Raw genomic sequence first — 13,036 nt, forward strand, 5'->3', positions numbered from 1 at the left:
AGTAGCGCCGAGGTCCTTCACAGTTTTATTTGAGACGACTGTACAACCATTAAGATGAATTGTCAGATTCAACAGAAGATCTTTGTTTCTTGGGACCTAGAACAAGCATCTCTGTTTTGTCCGAGTTTAAAAGTAAAACGTTTGCAGCCATCCACTTCCTTATGTCTGAAACACATGCTTCTAGCAAGGGCAATTTTGGGGGTTCACCATGTTTCATTGAAATGTACAGCTGTGTGTCATCCGCATAGCAGTGAAAGTTAACATTCTGTTTTCGAATAACATCTGCAAGAGGTAAAATATATAGTGAAAACAATAGTGGTCCTAAAACGGAACCTTGAGGAACACCGAAATTTACAGTTGATTTGTCAGAGGACAAACCATTCACAGAGACAAACTGATATCTTTCCGACAGATAAGATCTAAACCAGGCCAGAACTTGTCCGTGTAGACCAATTTGGGTTTCCAATCTCTCCAAAAGAATGTGGTGATCGATGGTATCAAAAGCAGCACTAAGGTCTAGGAGCACGAGGACAGATGCAGAGCCTCGGTTCGATGCCATTAATATGTCATTTACCACCTTCACAAGTGCCGTCTCAGTGCTCTGATGGGGTCTAAAACCAGACTGAAGCATTTCGTATACATTGTTTGTCTTCAGGAAGGCAGTGAGTTGCTGTGCAACAGCCTTTTCTAAAATTTTAGAGAGGAATGGAAGATTCGATATAGGCCGATAGTTTTTTATATTTTCTGGGTCAAGGTTTGGCTTTTTCAAGAGAGGTTTTATTACTGCCACTTTTATGAGTTTGGTACACATCCGGTGGATAGAGAGACATTTATTATGTTCAACATAGGAGGGCCAAGCACAGGAAGCAGCTCTTTCAGTAGTTTAGTTGGAATAGGGTCCAGTATGCAGCTTGAAGGTTTAGAGGCCATTATTATTTTCATCATTGTGTCAAGAGATATAGTACTAAAACACTTAATTGTCTCTCTTGATCCTAGGTCCTGGCAGAGTTGTGCAGACTCAGGACAACTGAGCTTTGAAGGAATACGCAGATTTAAAGAGGAGTCCGTAATTTGCTTTCCAATAATCATAATCTTTTCCTCAAAGAAGTTCATGAATTTATCACTGCTAAAGTGAAAGTCATCCTCTCTTGGGGAATGCTGCTTTTTAGTTAGCTTTGCGACAGTATCAAAAAGGAATTTCGGATTGTTCTTATTTTCCTCAATTAAGTTAGAAAAATAGGATGATCGAGCAGCAGTAAGGGCTCTTCGGTACTGCACAGTACTGTCTTTCCAAGCTAGTCGGAAGACTTCCAGTTTGGTGTGGCGCCATTTCCGTTCCAATTTTCTGGAAGCTTGCTTCAGAGCTCGGGTATTTTCTGTGTACCAGGGAGCTAGTTTCTTATGAGAAATGTTTTTAATTTTTAGGGGTGCAACTGCATCTAGGGTATTGCGCAAGGTTAAATTGAGTTTCTCAGTTAGGTGGTTAACTGATTTTTGTCCTCTGGCGTTCTTGGGTAGACAGAGGGAATCTGGAAGGACATCAAGGAATCTTTGTGTTGTCTGTGAATTTATAGCACGACTTTTGATGTTCCTTGGTTGGGGTCTGAGCAGATTATTTGTTGCAATTGCAAACGTAATAAAATGGTGGTCCGATAGTCCAGGATTATGAGGAAAAACATTAAGATCCACAACATTTATTCCATGGGACAAAACTAGGTCCAGCGTATGACTGTGACAGTGAGTGGGTCCAGAGACATGTTGGACAAAACCCACTGAGTCGATGATGGCTCCGAAAGCCTTTTGGAGTGGGTCTGTGGACTTTTCCATGTGAATATTAAAGTCACCAAAGATTAGAATATTATCTGCTATGACTACAAGGTCCGATAGGAATTCAGGGAACTCAGTGAGGAACGCTGTATATGGCCCAGGAGGCCTGTAAACAGTAGCTATAAAAAGTGATTGAGTAGGCTGCATAGATTTCATGACTAGAAGCTCAAAAGACAAAAACATTTTTTTTTTTGTAAATTGAAATTTGCTATCGTAAATGTTAGCAACACCTCCGCCTTCGCGGGATATGGTCACTAGTGTAGCCAGGAGGTGAGGCCTCATTTAACACAGTAAATTCATCAGGCTTAAGCCATGTTTCAGTCAGGCCAATCACATCAAGATTATGATCAGTGATTATTTCATTGACTATAATTGCCTTTGAAGTAAGGGATCTAACATTAAGTAGCCCTATTTTGAGATGTGAGGTATCATGATCTCTTTCAATAATGACAGGAATGGAGGTGGTCTTTATCCTAGTGAGATTGCTAAGGCGAACACCGCCATGTTTAGTTTTGCCCAACCTAGGTCGAGGCACAGACACGGTCTCAATGGTGATAGCTGAGCTGACTACACTGACTGTGCTAGTGGCAGACTCCACTATGCTGGCAGGCTGGCTAACAGCCTGCTGCCTGGCCTGCACCCTATTTCATTGTGGAGCTAGAGGAGTTAGAGCCCTGTCTATGTTGGTAGATAAAATGAGAGCACCCCTCCAGCTAGGATGGAGTCCGTCACTCCTCAGCAGGTCAGGCTTGGTCCCGTTTGTGGGTGAGTCCCAGAAAGAGGGCCAATTATCTACAAATTCTATCTTTTGGGAGTGGCAGAAAACAGTTTTCAACCAGCGATTGAGTTGTGAGACTCTGCTGTAGAGCTCATCACTCCCCCTAACTGGGAGGGGGCCAGAGACAATTACTCGATGCCGACACATCTTTCTAGCTGATTTACACGCAGAAGCTATGTTGCGCTTGGTGATCTCTGACTGTTTCATCCTAACATCGTTGGTGCCGACGTGGATAACAATATCTCTATACTCTCTACACTCGCCAGTTTTAGCTTTAGCCAGCACCATCTTCAGATTAGCCTTAACGTCGGTAGCCCTGCCTCCCGGTAAACAGTGTATGATCGCTGGATGATTCGTTTTAAGTCTAATACTGCGGGTAATGGAGTCGCCAATGACTAGAGTTTTCAATTTGTCAGAGCTAATGGTGGGAAGCTTCGGCGTCTCAGACCCCGTAACGGGAGGAGTAGAGACCAGAGAAGACTCGGCCTCTGACTCCGACTCGCTGCTTAATGGGGAAAACCGGTTGAAAGTTTCTGTCGGCTGAATGAGCGACACCGGTTGAGCGTTCCTACAGCATTTCCTTCCAGAAACCGTGAGAAAGTTGTCCGGCTGCGGGGACTGTGCCAGGGGATTTATACTACTATCTGTACTTACTGGTGGCACAGACGCTGTTTCATCCTTTCCTACACTGAAATTACCCTTGCCTAACGATTGCGTCTGAAGCTGGGCTTGTAGCACAGCTATCCTCGTCGTAAGGCGAGTACAGCGACTGCAATTAGAAGGCATCATGTTAATGTTACTACTTAGCTTCGGCTGTTGGAGGTCCTGACGAATCGTGTCCAGATAAAGCGTCCGGAGTGAAAAAGTTGAGAAAAATATATATATAAACGGTAATTAAAAAGTAAAAACCGTAAATATGTCAGGTAGCAAAACAGGTTGGCAACAAAACGCACAGCAACTCGAAAACAAGTCTGCAAGTTGTGACCGGAAATGACAGGGTGCCAAGAGAGTGCAAAAGCAGCTTGTATTCTGTCAATAATGGAGTGGTCAGCACAGTCACTGGATCTTAACCCTATTGAGCTGTTGTGGGAGCAGCTTGACGGTATGACACGTAAGAAGTGCCAATCCAATTTGTGGGAGGTGCTTCGGGAAGCATGGGGTGAGATCTCTTCAGATTACCTCAACAAATTGACAACTAGAATGCCAAATGTCTGCAAGGCTGTAATTGCTGCAAATGGAGGATTCTTTGATGAAAGCAAAGTTTGAAGGACACAATTATTATTCCAAATATAAATCATTATTTATAACTTTGTCAAAGTCTTGACTATATTTCCTATTCATTATGCAACTAATTTCATGTATGTGTTCATGGAAAACAAGGACATTTCTAATTGAACCCAAACTTTTGGACGGTAATGTAGGTTCAACAGGTTTGAGCAACACAGAATTTAGAAGAGTCACATTATTATAGATGACGTCCAACACGCCCTCGAGCGTGGCCAGCGTAGCCTTTATGTCATCTACTAAACCCACTGGCCATTTTCGAGAGCATTGAAATCCATGCTGAATTGTGGGTAAATGGTGACTGGCTGACTGATTTATAAATAATAATGAGTAGTTATTTATGATGTAAGGTGATTTGAAAATCAGTCAGTTGGCAGTCGCCTGCAGTGTCGAACAAGCCCAATACCAAACAAATCAGGTTGTTGTTCGATGAAATGAAGCTTCAGACGTCATTGATGACGTGCTGTTGATAAAGTGATATCGGCACACTCTAGGGCGTTTTGAAGTATACAGTTTAGCGATTTCGACGCATGCCTCGTAGCTCCGGAATAAACATAACTTCCCTACCGAAAAGTTGACAAAACCAAAAGGAGCAAGCAGGTATGATTTTCTCATTGGTTTTGAGCCCACGGCAAGAAGGCACCAGAGCCTACCATGCTAATGCGTTCCCACTAGATAACACAACCACACGGTACATGGAAAGCATGAGGTGTGGCTAACATTTGCAAGCTCGAGCTAGCTACCAACACAGAGTACATCCTCCATATGGCATTGAGAAATAGTGCATTGTGGGAAGTTTAGAAGATATCTGGAAATAAGTGAATAAATATGTAATGACGCAAAAACATAACTGTTTGTGCTTATAGGTAACCAGTTTTCTAATGCTTCAACCACACTGTTTTGTTACACTGGTGAGTAAAAACGCATGCTTTCTACACTTTAACCTGTTGTCTGAAGATAAAATGTACATTTTACTCAACTTCGTTACCCACTCCAGTCAGCAGATGGCGGTGTGGGAATTTAAGGTTATGCTGTTGGTGTGACGAATATTCTAGTGGACGGAACGCTTCTTTCAACAGCAGCAAAAGTTAGCCAGACACCTCTGTAGCTTGCTAGACAAAATAGCCGAACCAATAAAGCTCTTTAGACGCTTTCGTATATATTAACCACTGTGTTCTAAACCCTCTTCCGTCGTCTAGTTAGTTATCCGATTTAATTTAATATTTACGGTGTTGTTAATAGTCAGCTAGCGGGCTGGTTAAGTTCGCATTAGCCTAGCTAGCTAACATCCCCGACCATGAGTTTACGAAGGTACTCTCCTAAGAAAGAAGAGGAGGTCTGCTGGACGGAGAAAGAGGGTCTGTGGCTGAACGTTGTCGTGAAAGAGGAGGAAGAGGATGTCAAAATACAAAAACAAGTAGAGAGTGAGGCTGTTACAGTGAAAGAAGAAGAGAAAGACGTTTCAGTGAAAGAAGAGGAAGACGCGTTCAGAGTGAAAGAGGAGGAAGATGTTACAGTAAAAGTAGAAGAGGATGAGGAAGATGCCGTTTTTGAAGTTAAAGAGGTGAAGGGGGAGATTACTGTCACATCGAGAAATGAGGAGGAAGAAGAGGAGGAAACTGGATATCTGGGCCATAAGATGGTTTTGAGAAACCGGGCCCTGATGAACACTAGTAAGTACTGGCACACATTTGCGCCGTAGTCTAGTTCCATGCTGTTACTATAGTCTAGTTCCATGCTGTTACTATAGTCTAGTTCCATGCTGGTACTATAGTCTAGTTCCATGCTGTTTCTATAGTCTAGTTCCATGCAATTACTATTGTCTAGTTCCATACTGTTTCTATAGTCTAGTTCCATGCTGGTACTATAGTCTAGTTCCATGCTGTTTCTATAGTCTAGTTCCATGCTGTTACTATAGTCTAGTTCCATGCTGTTACTATTGTCTAGTTCCATGCTGTTACTATAGTCCAGTTCCATGTTACTATAGTTACTATAGTCTAGTTCCATACTGTTACTGTAGTCTAGTTCCATACTGTTACTATAGTCTAGTTCCATACTGTTACTATAGTCTAGTTCCATACTGTTACTATAGTCTAGTTCCATGCTGTTACTATAGCCTAGTTCCATGCTGTTACTATAGCCTAGTTCCATGCTGTTACTATAGCCTAGTTCCATGCTGTTACTATAGCCTAGTTCCATGCTGTTACTATAGCCTAGTTCCATGCTGTTACTATGGTCTAGTTCCATGCTGTTACTATAGTCTAGTTTCATCCTGTTACTATAGTCTAGTTCCATGCTGTTACTGTAGTCTAGTTCCATGCTATTCCTTTAGACTAGTTCCATGCTGTTACTATAGTCTAGTTCCACGCTGTTACTATAGTCTAGTTCCATGTTACTATAGTTACTATAGTCTAGTTCCATGTTACCATAGTCTAGTTCCATGTTACTATAGTTACTATAGTCTAGTTCCATGTTGTTACTATAGTCTAGTTCCATGCTGGTACTATAGTTACTGTAGTCTAGTTCCATGCTGTTACTATAGTCTAGTTCCATGTTGTTACTGTAGTCTAGTTCCATGTTACTATAGTTACTATAGTCTAGTTCCATGTTACCATAGTCTAGTTCCATGTTACTATAGTTACTATAGTCTAGTTCCATGTTGTTACTATGGTCTAGTTCCACGCTGTTACTATAGTCTAGTTCCACGCTGTTACTATAGTCTAGTTCCACGCTGTTACTATAGTCTAGTACCACGCTGTTACTATAGTCTAGTACCACGCTGTTACTATAGTCTAGTACCACGCTGTTACTATAGTCTAGTACCACGCTTTTACTATGGTCTAGTTCCATGCTATTTCTATAGTCTAGTTCCATGCTGTTACTATAGTCTAGTTCCATGCTGTTACTATAGTCTAGTTTTCATGCTGTTACTATATTTACTGTAGTCTAGTTCCATGCTGTTTCTATAGTCTAGTTCCATGCTGTTACTATAGTCTAGTTCCATGCTGTTACTCTAGTCTAGTTTTCATGCTGTTACTATATTTACTGTAGTCTAGTTCCATGCTGTTATTATAGTCTAGTTCCATGCTGTTACTATAGTCTAGTTCCATGCTGTTACTATAGCCTAGTTCCATGTTGTTACTATAGTCTAGTTCCATGCTGGTACTATAGTTACTGTATTCTAGTTCCATGCTGTTACTGTAGTCTAGTTCCATGCTGTTACTGTAGTCTAGTTCCATTCTGTTACTATAGTCTAGTTCCATGTTGTTACTTTAGTCTAGTTCCATGTTGTTACTATAGTCTATTTCCATGTTGTTTGTATAGTCTATTTCCATGCTGGTACTATAGTTACTGTAGTCTAGTTCCATGCTGTTTCTATAGTCTAGTTCCATCCAATTACTATAGTCTAGTTCCATCCAATTACTATAGTCTAGTTCCATCCAATTACTATAGTCTAGTTCCATCCAATTACTATAGTCTAGTTCCATCCAATTACTATAGTCTAGGTCCATGTAGTTACTATGGTCTAGTTCCATGCTGTTACTAAAGTCTAGTTCCATGCTGTTACTATAGTCTAGTTCCATGTTGTTACTATAGTTTAGTTCCATGTTGTTACTATAGTCTAGTTCCATGATGTTACTATAGTCTAGTTCCATGCAATTACAAAAGTCTAGTTCCATACTGTTACTAAAATCTAGTTCCATGCTGCTACTATAGTCTAGTTCCACGCTGTTACTATAGTCTAGTTCCATGTTACTATAGTTACTATAGTCTAGTTCCATGTTGTTACTATAGTCTAGTTCCATGTTGTTATTATAGTCTAGTTCCATGCTGGTACTATAGTTACTGTAGTCTAGTTCCATGCTGTTACTATAGTCTAGTTCCATGTTACTATAGTTACTATAGTCTAGTTCCATGTTACCATAGTCTAGTTCCATACTGTTACTATAGTCTAGTTCCATACTGTTTCTATAGTCTAGTTCCATGCTGTTACTATAGCCTAGTTCCATGCTGTTACTATAGCCTAGTTCCATGCTGTTACTATAGCCTAGTTCCATGCTGTTACTATAGCCTAGTTCCATGCTGTTACTATGGTCTAGTTCCATGCTGTTACTATAGTCTAGTTTCATCCTGTTACTATAGTCTAGTTCCATGCTGTTACTGTAGTCTAGTTCCATGCTATTCCTTTAGACTAGTTCCATGCTGTTACTATAGTCTAGTTCCACGCTGTTACTATAGTCTAGTTCCATGTTACTATAGTTACTATAGTCTAGTTCCATGTTACCATAGTCTAGTTCCATGTTACTATAGTTACTATAGTCTAGTTCCATGTTGTTACTATAGTCCAGTTCCATGTTGTTACTATAGTCTAGTTCCATGCTGGTACTATAGTTACTGTAGTCTAGTTCCATGCTGTTACTATAGTCTAGTTCCATGTTGTTACTGTAGTCTAGTTCCATGTTACTATAGTTACTATAGTCTAGTTCCATGTTACCATAGTCTAGTTCCATGTTACTATAGTTACTATAGTCTAGTTCCATGTTGTTACTATGGTCTAGTTCCACGCTGTTACTATAGTCTAGTTCCACGCTGTTACTATAGTCTAGTTCCACGCTGTTACTATAGTCTAGTTCCACGCTGTTACTATAGTCTAGTACCACGCTGTTACTATAGTCTAGTACCACGCTGTTACTATAGTCTAGTACCACGCTTTTACTATGGTCTAGTTCCATGCTATTTCTATAGTCTAGTTCCATGCTGTTACTATAGTCTAGTTCCATGCTGTTACTATAGTCTAGTTTTCATGCTGTTACTATATTTACTGTAGTCTAGTTCCATGCTGTTTCTATAGTCTAGTTCCATGCTGTTACTATAGTCTAGTTCCATGCTGTTACTCTAGTCTAGTTTTCATGCTGTTACTATATTTACTGTAGTCTAGTTCCATGCTGTTATTATAGTCTAGTTCCATGCTGTTACTATAGTCTAGTTCCATGCTGTTACTATAGCCTAGTTCCATGTTGTTACTATAGTCTAGTTCCATGCTGGTACTATAGTTACTGTATTCTAGTTCCATGCTGTTACTGTAGTCTAGTTCCATGCTGTTACTGTAGTCTAGTTCCATTCTGTTACTATAGTCTAGTTCCATGTTGTTACTTTAGTCTAGTTCCATGTTGTTACTATAGTCTATTTCCATGTTGTTTGTATAGTCTATTTCCATGCTGGTACTATAGTTACTGTAGTCTAGTTCCATGCTGTTTCTATAGTCTAGTTCCATCCAATTACTATAGTCTAGTTCCATCCAATTACTATAGTCTAGTTCCATCCAATTACTATAGTCTAGTTCCATCCAATTACTATAGTCTAGTTCCATCCAATTACTATAGTCTAGGTCCATGTAGTTACTATGGTCTAGTTCCATGCTGTTACTAAAGTCTAGTTCCATGCTGTTACTATAGTCTAGTTCCATGTTGTTACTATAGTTTAGTTCCATGTTGTTACTATAGTCTAGTTCCATGATGTTACTATAGTCTAGTTCCATGCAATTACAAAAGTCTAGTTCCATACTGTTACTAAAATCTAGTTCCATGCTGCTACTATAGTCTAGTTCCACGCTGTTACTATAGTCTAGTTCCATGTTACTATAGTTACTATAGTCTAGTTCCATGTTGTTACTATAGTCTAGTTCCATGTTGTTATTATAGTCTAGTTCCATGCTGGTACTATAGTTACTGTAGTCTAGTTCCATGCTGTTACTATAGTCTAGTTCCATGTTACTATAGTTACTATAGTCTAGTTCCATGTTACCATAGTCTAGTTCCATACTGTTACTATAGTCTAGTTCCATACTGTTACTATAGTCTAGTTCCATGCTGTTACTATAGCCTAGTTCCATGCTGTTACTATAGCCTAGTTCCATGCTGTTACTATAGCCTAGTTCCATGCTGTTACTATAGCCTAGTTCCATGCTGTTACTATAGCCTAGTTCCATGCTGTTACTATGGTCTAGTTCCATGCTGTTACTATAGTCTAGTTTCATCCTGTTACTATAGTCTAGTTCCATGCTGTTACTGTAGTCTAGTTCCATGCTATTCCTTTAGACTAGTTCCATGCTGTTACTATAGTCTAGTTCCACGCTGTTACTATAGTCTAGTTCCATGTTACTATAGTTACTATAGTCTAGTTCCATGTTACCATAGTCTAGTTCCATGTTACTATAGTTACTATAGTCTAGTTCCATGTTGTTACTATAGTCCAGTTCCATGTTGTTACTATAGTCTAGTTCCATGCTGGTACTATAGTTACTGTAGTCTAGTTCCATGCTGTTACTATAGTCTAGTTCCATGTTGTTACTGTAGTCTAGTTCCATGTTACTATAGTTACTATAGTCTAGTTCCATGTTACCATAGTCTAGTTCCATGTTACTATAGTTACTATAGTCTAGTTCCATGTTGTTACTATGGTCTAGTTCCACGCTGTTACTATAGTCTAGTTCCACGCTGTTACTATAGTCTAGTTCCACGCTGTTACTATAGTCTAGTTCCACGCTGTTACTATAGTCTAGTACCACGCTGTTACTATAGTCTAGTACCACGCTGTTACTATAGTCTAGTACCACGCTTTTACTATGGTCTAGTTCCATGCTATTTCTATAGTCTAGTTCCATGCTGTTACTATAGTCTAGTTCCATGCTGTTACTATAGTCTAGTTTTCATGCTGTTACTATATTTACTGTAGTCTAGTTCCATGCTGTTTCTATAGTCTAGTTCCATGCTGTTACTATAGTCTAGTTCCATGCTGTTACTCTAGTCTAGTTTTCATGCTGTTACTATATTTACTGTAGTCTAGTTCCATGCTGTTATTATAGTCTAGTTCCATGCTGTTACTATAGTCTAGTTCCATGCTGTTACTATAGCCTAGTTCCATGTTGTTACTATAGTCTAGTTCCATGCTGGTACTATAGTTACTGTATTCTAGTTCCATGCTGTTACTGTAGTCTAGTTCCATGCTGTTACTGTAGTCTAGTTCCATTCTGTTACTATAGTCTAGTTCCATGTTGTTACTTTAGTCTAGTTCCATGTTGTTACTATAGTCTATTTCCATGTTGTTTGTATAGTCTATTTCCATGCTGGTACTATAGTTACTGTAGTCTAGTTCCATGCTGTTTCTATAGTCTAGTTCCATCCAATTACTATAGTCTAGTTCCATCCAATTACTATAGTCTAGTTCCATCCAATTACTATAGTCTAGTTCCATCCAATTACTATAGTCTAGTTCCATCCAATTACTATAGTCTAGGTCCATGTAGTTACTATGGTCTAGTTCCATGCTGTTACTAAAGTCTAGTTCCATGCTGTTACTATAGTCTAGTTCCATGTTGTTACTATAGTTTAGTTCCATGTTGTTACTATAGTCTAGTTCCATGATGTTACTATAGTCTAGTTCCATGCAATTACAAAAGTCTAGTTCCATACTGTTACTAAAATCTAGTTCCATGCTGCTACTATAGTCTAGTTCCACGCTGTTACTATAGTCTAGTTCCATGTTACTATAGTTACTATAGTCTAGTTCCATGTTGTTACTATAGTCTAGTTCCATGTTGTTATTATAGTCTAGTTCCATGCTGGTACTATAGTTACTGTAGTCTAGTTCCATGCTGTTACTATAGTCTAGTTCCATGTTACTATAGTTACTATAGTCTAGTTCCATGTTACCATAGTCTAGTTCCATACTGTTACTATAGTCTAGTTCCATACTGTTACTATAGTCTAGTTCCATGCTGTTACTATAGCCTAGTTCCATGCTGTTACTATAGCCTAGTTCCATGCTGTTACTATAGCCTAGTTCCATGCTGTTACTATAGCCTAGTTCCATGCTGTTACTATAGCCTAGTTCCATGCTGTTACTATGGTCTAGTTCCATGCTGTTACTATAGTCTAGTTTCATCCTGTTACTATAGTCTAGTTCCATGCTGTTACTGTAGTCTAGTTCCATGCTATTCCTTTAGACTAGTTCCATGCTGTTACTATAGTCTAGTTCCACGCTGTTACTATAGTCTAGTTCCATGTTACTATAGTTACTATAGTCTAGTTCCATGTTACCATAGTCTAGTTCCATGTTACTATAGTTACTATAGTCTAGTTCCATGTTGTTACTATAGTCCAGTTCCATGTTGTTACTATAGTCTAGTTCCATGCTGGTACTATAGTTACTGTAGTCTAGTTCCATGCTGTTACTATAGTCTAGTTCCATGTTGTTACTGTAGTCTAGTTCCATGTTACTATAGTTACTATAGTCTAGTTCCATGTTACCATAGTCTAGTTCCATGTTACTATAGTTACTATAGTCTAGTTCCATGTTGTTACTATGGTCTAGTTCCACGCTGTTACTATAGTCTAGTTCCACGCTGTTACTATAGTCTAGTTCCACGCTGTTACTATAGTCTAGTACCACGCTGTTACTATAGTCTAGTACCACGCTGTTACTATAGTCTAGTACCACGCTGTTACTATAGTCTAGTACCACGCTTTTACTATGGTCTAGTTCCATGCTATTTCTATAGTCTAGTTCCATGCTGTTACTATAGTCTAGTTCCATGCTGTTACTATAGTCTAGTTTTCATGCTGTTACTATATTTACTGTAGTCTAGTTCCATGCTGTTACTATAGTCTAGTTCCATGCTGTTACTATAGCCTAGTTCCATGTTGTTACTATAGTCTAGTTCCATGCTGGTACTATAGTTACTGTATTCTAGTTCCATGCTGTTACTGTAGTCTAGTTCCATGCTGTTACTGTAGTCTAGTTCCATTCTGTTACTATAGTCTAGTTCCATGTTGTTACTTTAGTCTAGTTCCATGTTGTTACTATAGTCTATTTCCATGTTGTTTGTATAGTCTATTTCCATGCTGGTACTATAGTTACTGTAGTCTAGTTCCATGCTGTTTCTATAGTCTAGTTCCATCCAATTACTATAGTCTCGTTCCATCCAATTACTATAGTCTAGTTCCATCCAATTACTATAGTCTAGTTCCATCCAATTACTATAGTCTAGTTCCATCCAATTACTATAGTCTAGGTCCATGTAGTTACTATGGTCTAGTTCCATGCTGTTACTAAAGTCTAGTTCCATGCTGTTACTATAGTCTAGTT

At 39.2% G+C, this 13,036-nt stretch overlaps 2 protein-coding genes across 2 annotated transcripts in view; one reads left to right on the plus strand and one right to left on the minus strand.

Annotated features, from left to right (window-relative positions):
• The window catches only part of LOC139412575 (zinc finger protein 180-like), a 110,296-nt gene that overhangs the window by 27,456 nt on the left and 69,804 nt on the right, over positions 1-13,036 (minus strand). The window lies entirely within an intron of this gene.
• LOC139413158 (oocyte zinc finger protein XlCOF22-like) overlaps positions 4,978-13,036 on the plus strand; it is a 62,683-nt gene continuing 54,624 nt past the window's right edge. Inside the window, exon 1 of the mRNA XM_071160254.1 lies at positions 4,978-5,562. Coding sequence (XP_071016355.1) covers positions 5,187-5,562 — 376 coding nt within the window. The 5' untranslated portion in view covers positions 4,978-5,186. The remainder of the gene's footprint in view (positions 5,563-13,036) is intronic.

Source organism: Oncorhynchus clarkii, chromosome 7, assembly GCF_045791955.1.
Source record: "Oncorhynchus clarkii lewisi isolate Uvic-CL-2024 chromosome 7, UVic_Ocla_1.0, whole genome shotgun sequence".
Taxonomy (NCBI): domain Eukaryota; kingdom Metazoa; phylum Chordata; class Actinopteri; order Salmoniformes; family Salmonidae; genus Oncorhynchus; species Oncorhynchus clarkii.